At 39.3% G+C, this 21,808-nt stretch overlaps 1 protein-coding gene across 1 annotated transcript in view; it reads right to left on the reverse strand.

The window, feature by feature from the left end:
- Window positions 1-17,882, reverse strand: part of LOC124125410 (multiple epidermal growth factor-like domains protein 10) — a 344,612-nt gene extending 326,730 nt beyond the window's left edge. Inside the window, exons 1-5 of the mRNA XM_048400595.1 lie at window positions 17,782-17,882; window positions 6,293-6,508; window positions 4,394-4,621; window positions 2,884-3,027; window positions 1,340-1,483 (exon numbers count right to left, since the gene is read on the reverse strand). Of these exons, the coding sequence (XP_048256552.1) occupies window positions 1,340-1,483; window positions 2,884-3,027; window positions 4,394-4,621; window positions 6,293-6,508; window positions 17,782-17,839 (790 nt within the window). The 5' untranslated portion in view covers window positions 17,840-17,882. The remainder of the gene's footprint in view (window positions 1-1,339; window positions 1,484-2,883; window positions 3,028-4,393; window positions 4,622-6,292; window positions 6,509-17,781) is intronic.
- Window positions 17,883-21,808: the final 3,926 nt, after the last annotated feature.

The following is a 21,808-nucleotide window of genomic DNA, read 5'->3' on the forward strand; positions in this document are numbered from 1 at the left end:
AAGCAGACTTGAGTTTGTTGATTTTCACGTCTTCAGTATAGGATGGTACAGTTAACATGAATGTCTTTGGCGAACACTCTGATTTCCCTCTTCCAAAATGGTACGAACATGATATAAATTCAGCTGATAGATCAAGGAAACCGAACAATTTTGATTGCACAGACGGGACACCGGCAGTGCGAGTGACCGATATTCAAAGCGCGTCGCGAATTAGACTGGTTCCCGTTCGTTCATGCGACAGACTGGAACGTCCTTTGATTGGAAAGCGGAACAAGAGCAGCGACACCAAGCGGAGGATCCGGAAACCAGTCTAGTCGCGAATGTGACTTTTCAAAATTTCAACATCGCGCTTGAATTACCTCAAGTTGAAGAATTTCTTCCATAAGGATCTTGAGCGTAGGTGCTGTTTTGTTTGCAAACACAACTGCAGGGGCATGTTGTTTAAGCGTATGCATAGACATGTCAACAATGCCCATATTTGGGCCATATATCAATATTCATGCGCAACCAGATTTTGCAACCGGTTTCAGTTTGGTCGGTCAACGAATGAAAGTTGTTATGTATTTATACTTAAATATATTTTTAATGTGGGTATTATATAAAATAACACACTTATTCTCGTTAGATACCATTTTTACGAAACGCGTGAACTTTCCATGGTATCTGCCCTCGCTTTCGCTTGGTCAGATACCATAGAAAGTCCACTCGTTTCGTAAAAAATGGTATCTAACGAGAATGAGAGTAGCATTCTCTATTTACCACTTCGGTGAAACCCACGAGCACGGGTATGGTGCTGACAAACCTAGAAACAATATCGGGGCGAACCGTGATTCAAACCCACCATCATAGGTTTCTGGCGTACCCAAGGGACGCAATTCTGCACAGCGAATCGCAGCGCCATAGACGACTGGGCCACCAGTGTCCCCCCATGGCAGAAGAAAAGCCTGCAAAGCCACTGTGGTTATGTGTTGCAGGTTAACGTTCGAACGTCGACTGGTATATGCAAACCAATGATGAGTGTAGTTCCTTAACTGATTGAGAGGGTGCGTTTCTATGTTTTGTCTATCAAAGATCATAAACACGGTTCGACTAACGTGATCGGCTAATGGAGTATAAAACTATTGGAGGGTGAACATTAGTTGATTTGGAGGGTGAACATTAGATGTTAACTATTGGAGAGTTTATCTGCAATACACCGACTTCTGGAGGATTACAGCATGTATACGCACGACGCAGTTCACGCAGCATTCATGTGACTTCGATTTCACGGCGATGAATCAATTAAAAACACATGTCTTTATTCATTACGTCCATTACATCTAATTTGAATAAACATTACCTTGAGTACAGTCTGTTCCCTGATATCCAGCTGCACATCCACCAACACACAGTCCTCCTATGACGTCACAGCTGGAGTCCGACTTGCAGTGACGTGCAGCACAGGATTGGTCACAGTTTGATCCATAATACCCAGAAGCGCATGCTAGTAAATATATTTTTTCGAAAATAATCCTTAGGAGCTTAGTAAAAAAGTATGTATGATGTGTTACAATATGTTAAGGCGACTATTCTTGTCGTAAGAGGCGACTGGCCGGGTCGGGTCGCTGATAATGCATGTCATCACATCCCGATTGTGTAGTTCAGTGCTCGTGATAACAATAACTGGATTCTCTGGTACAGTCAGGTTTATTTACTGACCGCCGTAATATAGCTGGAATATTGCTGAGTGCGATGTTAAACAATAAAACATATATATTTTCTAATCCGCATATCTGAGTACGAAAGTGCGTAATGAAGACTATATCTTGACGATAATTTTAGTTTGTTTTATACACATTCATACATATGTGTAGGATATGGTCCGAAAATTCACGATTATTTTTTCACGTGGGGCGAGTTCGAGGCCGTCAAGAACTGCGCGCATGAACGCGCTAAAGTTCGAACAAACCTATTGGAGTCCTCGTCTAATAAGAGCGCGGAAAAACCATAGGCATAAACTTTGTCGATGTCTTTCTGAAATAAATTTAATTTCTAATGTGTCTCCGTCTCATTTACCTCAGAGGACAGAAATCATGGTTGTTTTATTGTGTTAACACAAATACAGAGCGGTTGGTGTATTTGGTGTTTAGCTCCTTTTTTGCAAACATAATTTCAGTTATATCACGGCGGCATGTTCATTGCAGAAGAGTGAGGCAGTGAGTGAGTTGGGTTTAATGCCGCTTTTAAGATTATTCCAGTTATATCACGGCGTGTCAGCTTAATGTGGGAGGAAAGCCCGAAGTGATGCATGTCTCAGACCTTTACCACTTCTGTGAAACCCACGAGCACGGGTATGGTGCTGACAAACCTAGAAACAATATCGGGGCGAACCGTGATTCAAACCCACCATCATAGGTTTCTGGCGTACCCAAGGGACGCAATTCTGCACAGCGAATCGCAGCGTCATAGACGACTGGGCCACCAGTGACCCCCATGGCAGAAGAAAAGCCTGCAAAGCCACTGTGGTTATGTGTTGCAGGTTAACGTTCGAACGTCGACTGGTATATGCAAACCAATGGTGAGTGTAGTTCCTTAACTGATTGAGAGGGTGCGTTTCTATGTTTTGTCTATCAAAGATCACAAACACGGTTCGACTAACGTGATCGGCTTATGGAGTATAAAACTATTGGAGGGTGAACATTAGTTGATTTGGAGGGTGAGCATTAGTTGTTGACTATTGGAGAGTTTATCTGCAATACACCGACTTCTGGAGGATTACAGCATGTATACGCAGGACGCAGTTCACGCAGCATTCATGTGACTTCGTTTTCACGGCGATGAATCAATTAAAAGCAAATGTCTTTATTCAGTACGTCAATTACATCTAATTTGAATAAACATTACCTTGAGTACAGTCTGTTCCCTGATATCCAGCCGCACATCCACCAACACACAGTCCTCCTATGACGTCACAGCTGGAGTCCGACTTGCAGTGACGTGCAGCACAGGATTGGTCACAGTTTGATCCATAATACCCAGAAGAGCATGCTAGTAAATAGGAGCGTCATATTGTTATCTATGTAGTTACCTGGATCTCTTCCTGCAGTGGCGGTTTTTGCATCATTGGTTATAGTTTTGTTCATAACATCCAGAGTGGCATGCTGGACTATTTATCAGTCATCTATTAATGCCACTATTAAGTAAAGTGTACATGTAATAATAATTGTTTATTTAATGTGATGCACAGGACCAACTGTCATCATTATGGACATTGTGTCCAATATCTGGTTCAAAAGCCTTTTATTTACTCATCCCTGAGGTTTGTAACATGTTATGCAACATGGCGGTCGGTCAAAATGTGAAAAAGATCACATGAGTAAAGTGTTGCACATGCTCCAAAAACAAACTATGTAGTTACCACAACTAGGCTTGGATCAATATACCACTACACCAGTACACATCGGTTCCCCATGCAAATGCAATATATATAGAGTCTTAGGTACTATCGAATAAATAAACATACCTTTACAGACACCATGAGTAAATACGTACAAATGTTCAAGTATTATTGACAGAAACAACTACATGTATCCCTTCAGGTGATAACAAACGTGGTCAATGAAAATTTGAAATAACTGTAGGTGATGACTTTCCATTTATGTTGTCTTTCCTAATCTGCTACATATTGTTTTACTTGCAGAGATTTTCTCATAAACCACGTGTGCTATAACAATGCTATCAGCTGTACACGCGTTTTCTCCCGAGCTACCGATGATTCGCTTAGAAAATACCCAAATATAATGTTTTTAAAAAAAATGATGCAATGATCCCAAGAATTCTCTCTGAAACTGTTATTTTATCCAGAATTATATGTTCCAGTATCATGTCATTGTAGTTGCAGCTTAACTATATACATTTACAATACCAATAACCTATTGTCAGTAATATTTTAAGTATGGAACAATTTGACCAGTCACTGTTGAGGCTCCCGCGCTGTAAATAACGCTGAGTTGGTGCGAAATTTCACTACGTTTTTAGGAAAATCACTAATATAGATTAGAAATATAAGTACGCTGAAAAATCATCATCATATCAAATTACCAGAAGAAACATAGTAGTCCGACTCGATACAACTATCTTGGGGGTTTGGGGACATAAGGTAATTGAACACAGTTCTCCAAAGCGACGTGTGGGATGTGGTTGGTGAATCCTTCCCAACTAGTTCACACATAATAAACAACAAAGATATACTCACTGACGAAGAAAAAACTGAAAAGTTGGATACGTAATATCAGTTTGTAAAATATATAAAGTTGTATTTTACTGTAAAATGACACAATATTATTACTTGGTATTTTTAAAAAAAGAAGCTTCTTGAATATATTTACTAATTCACGCCCAACAGGATACTTACTCCACACCTGTACTTCAACAAAGTCAAATACAGGACCATATACATCATTAGCAGTCTCTGTGTAGAGAGTCAGGTAGCGCCAGGTCCCGGGACAGGTGACATTCAGCACATCAGGGATGTCTGTACCGTCAGCACGTCCTGATACATTGTGACATATATTTCCTTCTTTGGGATCAGAGGAATTTGTCATAGATGTGTAGAGCTGCACGCCATTACGTCTTGACTTGTCTGAAACAAGTATAAATATATACTTTACTTAATGTAGGACATACTCATTAATGAAACTGTACTGTCTTCCCCAAACGTGATGTAGGTTCTAGCAGCCATCAGTTTACCGATCCAACACTAAGGCACAGTCTTATAAAGTGTTTGACAAAATTGAGATTCAAGGTTTAAAAATTAATTACTTCTCCGCACTTCTGTGTGCATGGATGGATTTGGTAAAAGGCTACAACAAAACAAAACAAAGGAATTACTCCTTATGCAATTTGGAAAACACAGTTGTACGTGGGCACTTATACTACCGCGTGGTGGACTATAACTTTTGTATAAACCTGAATCATCCAAGCATAGCATTAATACTGAAAGAAGCGTCAGAGCAATAATTAAGTTCAGTAAACATCTTTAAAATACTACGTGGAGATTTTAAGGGGGCATCATAGAATTAACACGAGGTTTCTGGGCCTTCCTTTAGAATACAGTACCATAAACTTTTCAATCACGTGACAATACCCTATGACTTAATTTGTTATATTTTGTTGCCAGTCACACAGGCGAAACAATGCTATGTGACGTTAGGGGTCATTGATAGATGGTGATATACATATATTATTTTTTCGGTTCATTGATTTTCATAATTTTGCACACGAATGCACTTTATTAGAGATATCATATATTGGCGCTGAACACATCCAAATGTCGCCAGTGTTAGGGCAGGTTACCCAGAACTCTGTCCTTAGCCTTCGGATCCCCTTTACGATCAGGGGGCACGGGTGGCCCAGTCGTCTTAGGCGCCGCGATTCGCTGTGCAGAGTTGCGTCCCTTGGACACACCAAAAACCAATGATTGTGGGTTCGAATCCCGGTTCGCCCCGATTATGTTTCTAGGTTTGTCAGCACCATACCCGTGCTCGTGGGTTTCACCGAAGTGGTAAACGTCTGAGACCTGCATCACTTCGGGCTTCCCTCACACATTAAGCTGACATGCCGTGATTAACTGGAATACTGTTAAAAGCGGCGTTAAACCCGACTCACTCACTCACTCACCCTTTACGATCAAGCACCCCTTAACAATCATTAGGGTTAGGTACCTGTTTAGTGGCATTTAGATTACCCGAACTCTATCCTTAGCCCTTGGATCCCCTTTACGATCGATCACCCCTTTACAATCATAAGGGTTAGGTGCTCGTTTAGCGGCTATTATAGATTATATAGCGGCTCATAATATTCTTCACACAAAAACGTCGAGTAAAAAGGATGAAATGGTTTTGTGTCGAATATTTTGGCTACTGGAAACTGTCCTGGAACATTCATACAAGACACTTTCACTGGCTACATTTTTTCAGTACTGATTCAAAAGCTGACTCACTGTTGTGTCATCACTGGCCATACTTATTCTTCCCTCGTTCCTTACTATTATCCACATCATCCTTACAGTGTTCCCTAACACACTTTTCTGTCACAAAAACGTAAACATAAGCTTGAGCTGATGGTATATCAATAGTCATTAAAATCGAAATAATCGCCCAATTTTGAATTTCAATACACATATCCAGAAAAAGACTGCGATTTCATTGTGGTCAGGTTTCTAATATAATGATAGGTACATTCATGGCGTTCCAGGAACCAAGGATTGTGTTTACTAAATTAATATCAAATGCGAAAATGAATCTATACGTACAGTCTGTTCTGAAGTACAGGGTAACCAGTGCTGACTGTACTTGTGTTTGTAGATCCACCTTCCACCAGGCGCTTTGTTTACCCAGCTGGGTGATGACTGAGTATCTAATATCGTCCGCAAGCGTTACTCCATCGACAGCTGTACTGGCGTGAGGACTCAAGTAGAAGCGTGTGCTCATCCATGCGGGTTTGTTCTGAGCAACGTTTGTTCCAGTACCTGACCAATAAGAAAAATGGTAAATCAGCATAGGAAAGATGATAAGAACAGCAGGTGATGCTGGTAATGATAACTGGTGTTCGTTTGTATTTGCCCATGTATGTATGTATGTTTCCATTAGTAACATTTACAACTAAGCCCTAAAAATGAAGTCATCTCTACAAGCATGGGGTGAAGTACCATACGATTTTATGAACAATAACTCTTCACACGTCTCAACATGCCATCCTATTGCTAAATGTTAAGCTTCATTCTACATATTTTCCGTAAACGATAAATGTTCACCTTGTTCTTTCAGTATGTCATCATTCCTTGAGGAAGCAAATCTTTATCAGAGTTTTACCTGTGATGTACATTTGAAAGTTGTACCATTAACTTGGTGATACTATATCAAGTTGGTCATTATAACTTATACAGTATGTGGATAAGGAGGATTACTCAGAAATAATGATTCCAGTCAATGTGCTTAATGACTAAAATATGATTTTTTTCATTTAGCTTGGTTCTTTGTTTGGGTTAATCCATTTAATAATAAAAATTGTAACAAGCAGGGAATCAGCAAAACTCACTACTCTACACTCTACCCTTGTTATAAGCTGTTGGGTCGTAGAGATACCCATGCGTTCGTTTTCACCAAATAACCACAGCGTTGCATTTTAAAAAAATACAGATGTGTCCGTGCATGTACAAAAGTCCGCACCAACGATTTATACGTCGAAAAAACGAATAAACACATGAAAATTGTCTACCTACTGAGCCTAGAACAGAAGAACTGGAAACACTTGTGAAGTCAAGCAACGTTGGTCACGGAGTTTTAACCTTTCGGCAATTTGGTTCCCGAGAATTTCTCGAGTTTCGAATCCCACACTGAAGCACATGTAACACACGTGGCGCTTCTTTGGGCAAATGTCTTTGTTTGAAATCTGCCTGTGTTGACCCAGTAGTAAATGGGTACCCGGTACACAGGCAGCTCGGGTTGTGAGAAAGATTATTTAGTGCACGTTGATCCATTGACCAGTGCGGTGTGGAATTATGCACAATATAAATAGCCTGTTATTATTATCAGTATTATTAATAATATCATTATTATGTACAGATTAAAATAAACAATGCAGCAAAGAGGGTTTGGGTGATCCGGACACAGCCAAGCTTGTTAGACTCATCATCAGCTCAGGGCCCTTGTCCCCTGCAGCCTTCTGCATCACTAAGATTGTCAGAAGGGCTTTATTTCTGGTAGCAAACCCGGGTACTCTCCCAATGTCAGTCAACAGGCTACAAACCTAAGGCACTGAGAACAATGGGGAGTCCGACAACTTGGTACTTGGGATGCAAGCGTGACATTTCGAAAGCAAGGTCTGCATATTAGCCATGTTTTTTCCTGAATGTTGTCAATCACATTAGTGTCAAAAGTGACAGAAAATTCAGTGACATAAATGATTGTTCACGTTTGTTGGCCTGGATACGTCTTGGGCTGTATGCGGGCCTATTTCAAAGGATTTTGTAGTCATCATTTTCCATGACGCCCTCTACATATTCTGGGTCGTACCATGGATGGACCTCTGTGTTCAAACCACAAGCATTGCGAAGACGGTAATAAAATGATTGAGCCCACTCAATCATGTCGTTTAAGATACTGTGTTTGTGCCAAGCTGGGCATCCACTGACAATGTGTTGAACAATCTCATTAAATTCATTATATAATCTACGTTTCATATTTACATTTGATGCAAAATCACACAAAGACGGTTTCGAGGGGGAATTATTGTGATTATTTTCTACACAATGGTGTCTTTTTGAAGAAAATATATGTGCAACCTAACCCAACCACTTGGCAGTTTTTGTATTTATCTTGCTTTCAAACACCGTGAATGTTACATACTACGGTTATAACGAACTCAAAGGGACCGCTAATTGTGGTTCGTAATAACCTCAGTTCGTTGTAAGGATATATAAAGCATATTTACAACAAATGGCCGGGACTAAAGATAAGTTCGTAATATCGGTCAGTTCTTTATAAGCGTGTTCGTTTTATATGTAGTTTACGGTAGTATGCAAACCAGAGTAGGATGATATCATCTATTCCATCTGTAATAAAACTTTTATCAGTCCACAATCAATACTTTCTTGAACTATCTAATTTATTATCCGTGGGGACACTGGGTTTAAAAAAAATGTCCATCAATCCATGGTGGTTGTAAGAGGAGGCTGAATGGATTGAGAGGTCAGACTCGGTGATTTGGTTAATAACGTTTAATCGTACTCCGACGGCGTGGATTGTTGTTCACAATATCAATAACTGGTTTGTAGCTCGATTATTTACAGGCCGTCGTCAGAGAGCTGGAATGTTGCAGAGTGCAAAAATAGGCCGCAAATACCATCACTCAATCTGCTATTGTGTATATACCGGCTGGTTTGGCTTATACGACCAATGTAATCTGTTTCAGAGGATAATGGACACTATTATAATTCTCTGTTGTTGACGTTATTTATTTCTAAACTTGTTTTACTTGTAGAATTAGGAACAGTTTAACACGTGCAGTATTCGTCATTAATTCCTACAAAATATAGCTAAGCTTAATTCTACCTTAACGAAAATATATAAAACCAATGCTCAATGTGTGGTATTCTTGGTTATTCTCAAAACAAAGAGCGGAAGACAAACATAATATCATCTGTTTAACCTTCATTTTCGAAAATCTGCCTGACACTCATTTATTATGTCATGTAATGTATCCTTGATTCAAGGATAGATTAAACCCAATGTCATTTACTAAATATCTAGAGAGTCCACTGTAATTATATGATCATAAACATCCTTTCTCAATGCAACGGGATAATCATTCCTCCATGTCATCTATCACTGTAGACCTAATTGTCTAATTCAACATTAAAACTTTTTCTGAATAAGTTTGATTCATTAAACACTGATGATATGCTATCCATACAAACGAATTTGCTCATGTTAAGAAAATGAATTGATTTTTCATTGTCACCTCTGCCTATTGGTCCTGAGAGAACTAAAACTCATTCCCGCTTTGACGCTGCAGGACATCATTAGACTTTTTGCCAACACCTAGTGTCATTACTGGTCCGGGGCGGTCGGGTAGCCTAGTGGTTAAAGCGTTCGCTCGTCACGCCAAAGACCCGGGTTCGATTCCCGACATGGGTACAATGTGTGGAGCCCATTTCTGGTGTCCCCCGCCATGATAATTCTGGAATATTGCTAAAAGCGGCATAAAACCATACTCACTCACTCATTACTGGTCCATTCAATTCATGTCCACATATATTTTGCCTTTCATTGGCGTACATGTACTGAGTCACAAAAGAGATGCAAATGTAGTTCCATTCAATGAACTGTATTTCAGGTGAGTGTTCAGTGTACTTGTAGGACGATATACAGACAAATAGAGATTACTACACGAGTGTCTATCAGATACCATTGATCTTACAACGAGTTGTTTCAAAACGTATCTAACGAGCGAAATTGTATTATTACAATACCTCTATTACATGTCAAGCATCATATTAGTTATCCAATAATTATATAATGCGCTGTACAGCTGTAAATTATATTGTTTATCTGTATGTGTATATGGGCCAATGGCCTTTCATACAATAAAGATTGATTGATTCACAGACACGAGTAAAGTAATCTGTTTCTTGCTTTTTGTATATTCTCATGATCGCAGTGGCGCATTAATACATAACACCATTGTCATAAGTGACGACGTCCCATGTACTGCTTACTACTCATAAATAATGTGATCTTACACAAAATGATTTCCGCCATGTCTGTGGACTATCAAGTTGATGAAGATATTGCAATCAAGACAAAACAAAGAACATACTGGATGCCGAGTTAAAAGTTTACATCTCAAAGAAGTTACCAAATATGTACAGAATATTTTACTTCCGTATGACATCAGTACCGGTGACCGACTTTTGCAAAATGGCGTGTTCACTGACAACAGTACGCGGGATTTCCAGAGGAACATATTCGTTGATTGAGGGATCGTATATACATAAATGTGTCACGTAAGTAATCAGAAACATTCTGACAATCTGCGTACTGTTATTTGTTTACCATTTTTTCCAATGTAACAAAGTGAATTTGTCAGAAATGCATATTACTACCGTCGTCGTTGTGCGTGATTTAGAGTCAGTCATGGCGTCACAAGGACGGAAACCTTTCGGTTTCTATTGAATTTACCACATCATTGTAATGCATATAGTTGGAATTCAATTAACAGTGCAACGATACTCTTCCCATGAATATTCTCAAACGCGTGATCGAGCCAATGTATGCAACAATTAGACGAAAATACCTCTAAACATGCAACACAGTGTAAAATCTGAATATTTTGCTTTGTTTACATTTCAGCAAGTACAGTTTTCCGAGCACAGTGTTCGTTTCCACGCCTCATTTATTTCACATGATTTCATCTAGATAATTTGCATTGGTGACACATTTGTCATTAGTTTCTTAAATATATGAGGAAGTCAGGGATGCATGTATAGCATCTGAGTTTGAAATATACCTGATCGAATAGGCGTCTCATAACCGGCATTTTGTAAACACAATCCAATATGGCGGAACGTACACATCGGCGTTCGTGTATGCGTATTTTCCAAAACATTCTAAACGATTAGCCACGTTTCAGAATTATCATACCCGTGGTCACTAATATGCTATTGTTCTACTTTAATTATCCGAGTAAATATCCACTATTTAGATTTCTAAACACACAGTAAATAACGCCGTGAATTGTGATTTGGCTAGATTTACAACGTACCTATTTTTCAGAAGTCACTTTCAGTAATTTAGCTTTGCCTAAAATGACAGCAAATGATAAACAGAAGTGTGAATTCAAAACTGCCAAGTGTATTAGTTTGCGTGATGTATTTTGAATTTTATTCCACTTCGAAGTGAGGGTTGAAGAGGAGGGACATATGTGTCCCTGTTGCATCTAGGGGGTGAATTACACTCTAAAAAATAATAACGTTGACATAACAGCAGATAATGTAACTGATAATAATAACAAACAAACTCGCAGACAAGGACGAGTTTTTTAAATGTTATTATTATTATTATTGTCATTATTATTATTGTCATTATTATTATTATTATTATTATTATTATTATTATTATTATTATTATCAATTATTACACGGTCCTGTGGTTCAACACAGGCGTAGGTGAACATTCAACTGAAGCACGAGCAACTTATCAATGACTTTCAATCAGAAAAGTAGTCCGTCATCATCTGACCTCAGGTCATCACCATGGAGTAACCAATCACGGGCCTGGAATTCGATCTCACACATATGTTTGATACCAGTTATCTCAAATGGGTTTCTCACCCACAGGTGTGTAAGAAGCCGAATATTTTTTACATATATAGTGGCTGAAACTGTAAACCCACTCAATGTATTTAGTTGTTCAATGTTCAGAATTTTCAAAGCCATTGCAAACACAGTTTTGCAGTTTATAAGGTGTAAACCAAGATCTAGACTCGGGCCATATATAGGAATAAGGTGCGTAGCTTGGTCGCCCGAAGGTATGTGAGTGTTCTAGATACTACACGGGAAGCCCTGTTTGATTCTGGTTTGATTAGGGGAAGGGCGCTACCTTGCTGAATGAAGTATGGTAGTATTCGCGCAAAAACACAACGTGGTTTCTCGGACGTGGTCACTGACGGTATTCCGGCAAGTAATCTGTGGAATAATAGAACCAACTGCTTCAGGCCAATTGCTCCTAATATCAGGCTACCTCTCGCCTCGAGAGCACCAAACGTGTACACTGATGTCTGCTGTGGAACATTAGAGGAAATAAATTGACGTTGTGGTTAACATTGACTGCATTGACAACAATCTGTGTACACGGACTTGACTGATCTTGTTCGTCTCTCTGCAGCTTATGCAAGGCTGTTTTACCATCAATCTGAATGATTCAATGCAACATTGTTTGTTTGTACCCGAAGCTTTCCTTTACAGGTGGTATTACAAATAGTCACTGGGGGCTAAGTCTAGGCTGTACAGTTAAATCACCCACCCTACAGCCAAGACTTAGCCCCTAGTGACTATTTCCTGTTCCGGCAAATGAAATCTGCCCTACGTGGAAGATGCTTCCAGGATGACGAGGACATAAAGGCTGCCACAGAGGCGTGGTTAGAGGGCCAATCTGCGGATTTCTATAAAAGTGGTATTAAAAGCCTGACGGACAAATGTAATAAGTGTATTGAGGTGAATGAAGACTATATTGAAGAATATAAGTGCAAAAGATATTCTGCGACTTAGTCTTAAATTGAAGTTCCAACACTTATTGAACACCCCTCGTATGTCACTTAATGAAGCATCGTTTGTAAGTGTTAGGTTATTTGTAATTTTTTCGAATTTTGTAAATACTTGTTAGCAATTGAGCATATGCAGATTATCGAACATTACAGTATCTTTCTGTGCCAGGAACTTAAAATCTTATTCACATTTCAATTTTCCAAAAATAACCTTGGCATGCAATCTTGGAACTAAGTGACTGAAATACATATTAAATATTCTTCAGAAATTAAAGATAGCTTGAACGTTACGCTGAATGACATTTTGTAAATTTGGGATACATCACCATACCAGATTTGCCGAATGTTGTGTTCTAAACATTGTGTTGTCAAAACGAGAAACAAGGTGTTATCAGCAGGTGATTGGATAAACCATCCATCACGAATAATAAGGAAAGGGTTCCACCACAGTATAAGTCAAATAAAGCTTCATTATCAAATGTAGCATGCGTTTATGTTGAATCTTCTAAAGAGACTGATTATGAAATGTTTAATTAACTTTCTTTGCAATGAGGTCGACAAAGATTTATTAGACACTCACCGAAGTGCATAACACAAACATTTTGTACAGGGCACCGCTCTTCTCAACCATGAAACCTCACCACCGTGATAACCTACAAGAGGAACACTATTACTCTATTCATGGCATTCACTGATGTACGGTAATATATATATCAGCCAGGTCACAAGCGGTTCACCGTAGAGAATGGCTTGTTATGGCGTTCTCCCTTTTGAGTGTCGTCGAGTTACATAAAGAGGCGTGATTTATTTGCTTATCAAATATTAATGCAATGTCAAGCCAGTGCCGTAGCCAGCCAGCTTCGGTTTTGATCAATCTTAGGATACAATGTAAGGCAGTTGGGTAACGTGTCAAAGCTCTACTCCCTACATTACCCTACTAGGAATGCATATCACTCACAGAGAGAGGTTGACATCATTGTAGTAGGGTAGCTGCCATCTCAGTCATGATCAGGTGCTGTCAGCCATGACGACGTATCAGTGAGGACATTAACTATTCATTACAGCATATATATTTCGCCTAATATATATAAAGGGTGTCTGGCAGGGTGTTGTACTATTCATGTCAGAGTGTGACCGGGGTCGTCTTTACATGAATTGCTTGCATAACTTGTTTTATTGGACATGTATTCGATATCCTTATATCACAGACATTGGTAACCAGTTTAGAAAAATGTACAATAGCTAATCATCAGTGATGTACACATACGTACCATGAGATTATGGGAATATTTCGTGATGTCAGACTAAGGTATTCTTGTCACACAATTCACCCTGGACAATTGTAACACTGTTATGGTTAGGACGTGTTGTGTTTTCTGCACTGTGCACAGTATGTTTCTTTCTCGATATGTAAGCGCCACTTATATTCTCTGACTGCTCTGTTTTTATCAACTTAATAACATGTAATGGCTTCATGCCTTTGTTCTGCGACCAGTCGAAATATCAGAACTATCCGACTTTACTTCATGGGCTATGGGTTGAATTTTTGTATTTCCTGTACTTTGAATATTTCCCGTAACCGGGAAAAGAATCCTCACACAACGCATTTTTCTTCTTTACAGATTCTCACTTTTCTTGAAGCAAATTTAAAGATGTCTCTTTGAGGTACTGTTTAATGAAATATGACTAAGTAGCTGCTCGCTCGCCGATTAAAATGATGAAACACAGCCTTTATTTTGTTTGTTCCTGAAAATAATTGTTTTATTAAATTAAAACCGCATTTGTGTTACCATACATTATTTGTTGTAGAAGGGTCGAATATATCCATGAGGCAACATGTGTCTGATGACCCACAAGTTACTTTTGCAATGACATCAATTCCCTGCTGTGGATTTGCTAGAATATTGCTGTGGGTTAAATCTTTGTTTTTCCTGTACTTTGAATATTTCCCGTAACCAGCAAAAGAATCCTCACGCAACGCATTTTTCTTCTTTACAGATTCTCAATAAGTGCGAAAAAAGCTTCTTGAAGAAAATGTTAAGAAGTCTCTTAGTGGTACTGTTTATGTCTAAGTAGCTGCTAGCTCGCCGATGAAAAGGATGAAACACAGCCTTCATTTTGTTATCCAGAAAAGAATTGTTTTATTAATTAAGACCTCATCTGTGTTACCATACACTATTTGTTGTAGAAGGGTCGAATATATCCATGATGCAACATGTGTCTGATGCGAGCAAGTTACTGTTGCAATGACATCAGTCCCCTGCTGTGGAATTGCTGGAATATTGCTAAAAGTGGCGTAAAACTGACTGAATGACTGACAGCAGATGACAGTTTATAAGAGTGAGTGAGTGAGTTAAGGTTTATCGTCACATCCGTAATATCCTAGCTATATCGTCACTAACAATAATTATTAGAAGAGACCCACATCCGGTCATGTCAGGATAGAGGAGAATTAGATGTCAGTTGATAATAATATGAAAATACTTCTTGGTGGGAGCTGTTGAGTATGTGGACTGGTGCAGTCCGCCATATTTAATTGTCCACCCATGTTGTGGAATAACAGAGGTAACAGAGGTACCAAAAATTGCAAATTGAGAAAATGAAAATGAAATCTGATTCTCTGCGTAATTTAGACCTTCTATCAATCAACCTGTGTTCCCTACATTCTCCACCTCCTGCATGCGGCTCACGGCTAGGTCATATACCAACATTTCAGGCATCATGTGATGTGTACACTGCATTTCATCATGTACATGTAGGCACAGAGAATATCTTAGACCATTATATCTTTATTATCATTAAGCTAATGTTACATGTTAACGTGCAATACAACATGGACCTGTGTTGATGATATGCTTTATATACATTTGTAGATACCATGTAATATGATATGACCACGTGTTGGTCACGTGTATATTGTGTTTAGCCGCAGACCTAATGATTATATAGAAGTACGTGTATGTCGTGTTACATCACATACTGCAGGCATACAATTCATCAGGTATCCATTTTTAACGGTGGCGTGAAACGGGCTAGTACATGCAGACACACGCACACACACAGACACGCATACACAGCCACACACACACACACACACACACGCACACGCACACACGCACACGCACACGCACGCACACACACACACACTAACACACTAACACTCACACTAACATTAACATTAACACTAACACTAAAACGGGAAGGTTTAGCCTTACCAGTTCAACAACACCCAGTAAAAATGTGTCTTTCATTAATAGAGCATATGTAGTGAACCTATGACCATGAGAATGAACTTGACCTCCCAAGTTAAATATGCTATAATGGAGACATATTATGTGCAAGCATCACGTTCTTTTAAAGTAGGCCGAATTCTGATATAACTTCCAAACAGAAATTTAAACCCAGCACGTTATCTCACAGCTAGGGATGTACTATGTTTGTACAAGGACTTACATGATGGACTTCAGTAAAAGATAGCAATATAGTATTTATATTTTTGAATTTGGCGAATCTTGGAATGAGTGAGTTAGATTAAGCTTAACGTCACATTGGCAATATTTCAGCGATGTTGTGACGAGCGATATATATTTGTTATTACTTGTTAAGTAAAAGGGTCGCCTCATCGAGTGACGTGACAAAGGAAATTGCATGTTGTCATGAATGGGACACCACAAGTAACCATGATTGTGTGCTAACCAATGGAGACGTCCCTGTGTACAGACAGGATGAACTTGTGTACTGGCCAGTGATGACGTCATTTATTACAAACTAAAGAGGATGTGCTTGTATCGTGACCAGAGAGGACGTCCCGCATAACTGACTGAAGAGGATATGCTTGTTTATTGACGATAGTGGAAGTACTTGTGCACTGACCAGAGTGGACGTGCTTGAGAACTGACTGGATAGGACGAATTTGTAAACTGACCAGGGAGGGTATGTTTGTCAACTGACCAAAGGGGACGTACTTCATTACTGACTAAAGATTATGTCATTGTGTGTTGACCAGAGAGGAGGTGCTCGTTTACTGGCCACAGATGACATCTTTGTGTGCTGACCTCAGAAGACGTGTTTGTGTGTTGATGAGAGAGGACGTCATTAATACGGACAACAAAGAATGTGATTGTGTCTTTGTTACTGACCAGAGGGGCGCGTGTGTGTGTTGACCAAAGAGGACGTCATTGTGTACTGATCAGAGAGGGCGTAATTATGTAATGCCTAGATATGGCACCATCGTGTACTGACTAGAGAGGACGTGCTTGTGTGCTGACTGGAGGTTGTGTTTTTTTACTGATCAGATAAAATGTTAAGTGATCAGAAAGGGTTTGTGTGTGTAATGACCAGGTACACCAGAAACACGTGCGAAACGGTCGCACTAGCGCGATTACTTTTCTTGTTTTGACACAAATTGAACGTATTCGCGTTGCCTTCTACCGCATGTGGACCAGGAACACGGCAATGACATCATAAACAACATAGACTTTACCCACCGCCCCAAGTTTCACTTAGTTCGATGCTCGTGATAATTAATGCCAGATTCTCCCATCTCATGATGTTTGGTTTGTCAGCATAAGATCCGAGGTTGTTCAAAAACCGAAAGGGTCTTTGCTACACACACACACGGCATATATTCATTGTGGGCTAAAGCGGCATGTATACACGTGTACACGTTAAATGACGCCCAGACATACTTTACTTTTATAAGGTAAATCGGCAATCTCACAGCCAGTTCAAAGACATTTAGAGTCTTTTGCACGGGTATAACTTAAGCTCTTTAAGTCCTGTTGTAGCAACATGTTTTTTTCCTAAATAATGATCATGTCATTTATAAAACAAAGGCATGTATTAGGTGTTCTACAGGAGTGGACGCAATAATGAAACCGCATCGCTCACCACATGTCAGTAAGTTCATTGAAATCCATTTTTATTATACAATTTATACAAAGGACTTTCCTTCTAAGTTATACGATATACACCTACCTGATGTAAAGTGCAGCACATAGACACAGAGCAGGACAACGCGTCTGACCCCCTCCATGGCGGCGAGTCTGTGCACCAGGAAACTTATTCTGCCTTCACGTGACTATCAATGTGACAGAGAGTTAAAAGAGCCTCTCTGAATGACTATTGTTGCTACCATTCACTGTGCGTTGAGGGTGTTCGTGTTATTCACCTGACATGACAAAGATAATGAATGTTTAAACGTCCGTATACGTTCCTGCATATACGATCCCCTGGTGACAGCGGCAGGGACGGGAAACTCACATTTTGTGAAAACACCCACGACCAAGTACACGTATTTACAGACGGGAAGACGCAGACACAATCGGTATTTACGAGCGACCACACCATGATCTGTTGTATTAGTTCTGCATGTTCTATTTCCCCGATTTAGCCACCTTGTGTGAATTTGGCTTAATTGTAGACCCTATGATAAACATGCTAGTGGATAGACTATGCTACCTTACTAATGGTCACACTTCAAAACACAATTTTGCCATGAATAAGTATACTTCAGAGTGAAAGGGAAAGTGAAAGTTGGGAAATGTGGTATTTTAATTGCAGTGAACATAACATTTAATATTCTACTCCAGTGAAGATGACATTTGATATTTCACTGCAGTGAACATAACACTTTGACGTATCTATTGTCATTCAGGAGTTACCTTCCTTTTACTTGTCTCTATTGTAAGTGTCTAGCCCATACACAAACTAACTTCCTATTTACGTTAGTTCTACATTGACATTGCAAAATAAAGACAGAGGGTCATTTATGGAATTAATATCGCTTCTTGCCGTTAATCTCTTGAATCTGTATCAATTGTAAATTTGTCATTTAACACTTGCCAATCAAAAACATTTGTTTCGCAATACGCGATTTTAGTTAGTTGGTCAGTATGTATTCTTTCTATTCCAAAATAGTCTTTTAGATTTAAAGGATATCTTTTGTTGAAGTTGATTTTGTATATCATCATATTAATCTAAATGGCATCAATATTTTTTGTTTATATTTTTAAAGATATAAGTCGCAAAAGCAAGAGGTGGTGAAACGTCCCTGAGTGTTAGGTTGGGAGAATTTACGTTACAAGGTTTACATTTGCAATAAAATAATTCAATTTTCCTTTAGAAAACTACACAGATAGTATATAGTACTGATCTCGAGCCACTCGTAAAAAGTTAAAAAATAGTATATCCTTTCCCTCGTCCCTCATTATCACTAAAGACTCTGACTCGTAAAAACTTAAAAAATAGTATATCCTTTCCCTCGTCCCTCATTATCACAAAAGCCTCTGGCTCAGAAGGTATCAATACATTCATTACACGGTCAGTAAACAGGGTGTACAGGCTGCCCTGCATAGTGACGGCTAGCTGCTCACAGACGTCTCCTACTTCACATGAGCGATATGCAACTTCCTGGTCCAATAGAAGCGCCTGTACACTGTGTTCATGGGTTAGGCATTTATATACAGAATAATGAGCATTGTGTTGATACATTTTCACCGTTGACGAAATTATGACAGAACACTGATCAATGCGTTCCTACTTTGAACAGCGAATGCGGTGCTTTTTGGCACATGTGCCTACTTCCATTGACACCACATTGGGCAATATAGCTGATGATGTCTCACATACCCGTGCACATCCAGTGGCTGGTGTTCCAGTAAATATTGAGTTAATGTTAGTCTGCTAGAAGTCGACTGATTGCATGAACAACGACTGAAGCCATTATGGCTCGACGGTAAGCGGTCTGATTCGATATACACAAATGCAAACCAAAAACATTTCATTATTCATAAAATATAAAACGTCAATGCAAGAGACTAACCATAAAGAAGAGAATATATGGATGTCAACTTTTATGAGGAACACAACGTTTCGGGGGGAATATATGCTTACTCCTTCATCAGGTGAATGAATGCCATGAGGCAGAGAGCATATATATGTACATTCAAGGACAACAACATTAATGAGATAATAAAAGCTTGAAATTGTATGTGAGTTATATTATCCAAGTACAATCCTTTGTTGTAATTATTTACAGTTAGTTTGGGTTCGTAACAGGGAACATAAGTGCAACCATTAACGTCACTATCTCTGATTTAGATTAGCTTAGTTTAGCTGTGATTGGTACGTTTTCTCTGCACATGCAAATGGTGGACCGATCTTTTCCAAAATTGATTCGTTAGACGTAGAATGCTACCCATCTGATTTCTTTATAGTAAAATAAATAATAGCTAGATCTCAGTGATGTCTACATACTCGAGGAATACATAAACATGTCCTCGAAATAGACGGATCTGTTCTTATCACTCCGTGTCAGCTGTATCCACCCCACTATCACCACCACACCGAGTACCCCGACACCCGCCATGTTGAGCAACGAGGAAGTGAAATATCCGGCCAAACTGTGTCAAACGTTACGCTCACTGCACATCTATTGAGCGTGTTTATAACTCTCAAGCCACACAGCTTCGGTGTTGAGCAATCTAAGGATACATTGTAGGACAGTTGGGTAGGGTGTCAACAGTTCTTTTCCCGACATTACGCTACTTAGCGTGGATGTGACCCACGGAGAGAGGTTGACATCACGACAGTGGTAGCAGGGTAGCTGCCATCTCGGTCATGATCAGGTGCGGTCAGCCATGACGACGTACCATTGAGGACAATTGATTAACTATTGATTACAACATATTTATTTCGCCTAATTTATATTTAAAGGGTGTCTGGAAGGGTGTTGTACTATTCATGTCAGAGTGTGACCGGGGTCGTCTTTACATGAATAACTTGCACAACTTGTTATATTTGGCATGTATTCGACATCCTTACATCACATACATTGGTAACCAGTGCGTCTCAGTGTAGACAAATGTACAATAGCTAATCATCAGTGATGTACACATACCACGAGGCTATGGGGATATTTCCTGATTATAGACTAAGATATGCATGACTACTTTACATTTCAGTAGTAAGTAGCACGAGTCTCGCGTACTTGTCACACAATTCACCCTGGACTAGTGCAGCAGTCATATGGTTAGGACGTGCCGTGTTTTCTGCACTGTGCACAGTATGTTTCTTTATCGATAAGTAAGCGCCACTTGTCTGCTCTGTTTTTATCAACCTTATAACCTATAATGACTTCATGCCTTTTTTTCTGCGACCAGAACTATCCGACTCGGGACATTTTACTTCATGGGCTGTGGGTTAAATCTTTGTTTTTCCTGTACTTTGAATATTTCCCGTAACCAGGAAAAGAATCCTCACGCAACGCATTTTTCTTCTTTACAGATTCTCAATAAGTGCGAAAAAAGCTTCTTGAAGAAAATGTTAAGAAGTCTCTTAGTGGTACTGTTTATGTCTAAGTAGCTGCTAGCTCGCCGATGAAAAGGATGAAACACAGCCTTCATTTTGTTATCAAGAAAATAATTGTTTTATTAAATTAAGACCTCATCTGTGTTACCATACACTATTTGTTGTAGAAGGGTCGAATATATCCATGATGCAACATGTGTCTGATGCGAGCAAGTTACTGTTGCAATGACATCAGTCGCCTGCTGTGGAATTGCTGGAATATTGCTAAAAGTGGCGTAAAACTGAATGAATGACTGACAGCAGATGACAGTTCATAAGAGTGAGTGGGTGAGTTAAGGTTTATAGTCAAGTTTTCAGCCATATCGTCACTAACAATTATCAGAACATCCGGTCACGTCAGGTCGGAGGAGAATATGATGTCAATTAATAATAATATGGAAGTACTTCTTGGTGGGAGCTGTTGAACACTGACCAGACCAAGCATGTGGACTGGTGTAGTCCGCCAAATATAGTTGTCCACTCATGTTTTGGTATAACAGAGGAAACAGAGTTATCTAAAATTGCCAATTGAGACACTGAAAAAGAAATCTGATTCTCTGCGTAATTTATACTTTCTAACAAAGAACCTGGTTTCCCTACATTCTCCAACTTCTGCATGCGGCTCAAGGCTATGTCATATACCAACAAATTAGGC

The sequence above is a fragment of the Haliotis rufescens genome, unplaced genomic scaffold, assembly GCF_023055435.1.
Source record: "Haliotis rufescens isolate VD_foot unplaced genomic scaffold, xgHalRufe1.0.p SCAF_2, whole genome shotgun sequence".
Taxonomy (NCBI): domain Eukaryota; kingdom Metazoa; phylum Mollusca; class Gastropoda; order Lepetellida; family Haliotidae; genus Haliotis; species Haliotis rufescens.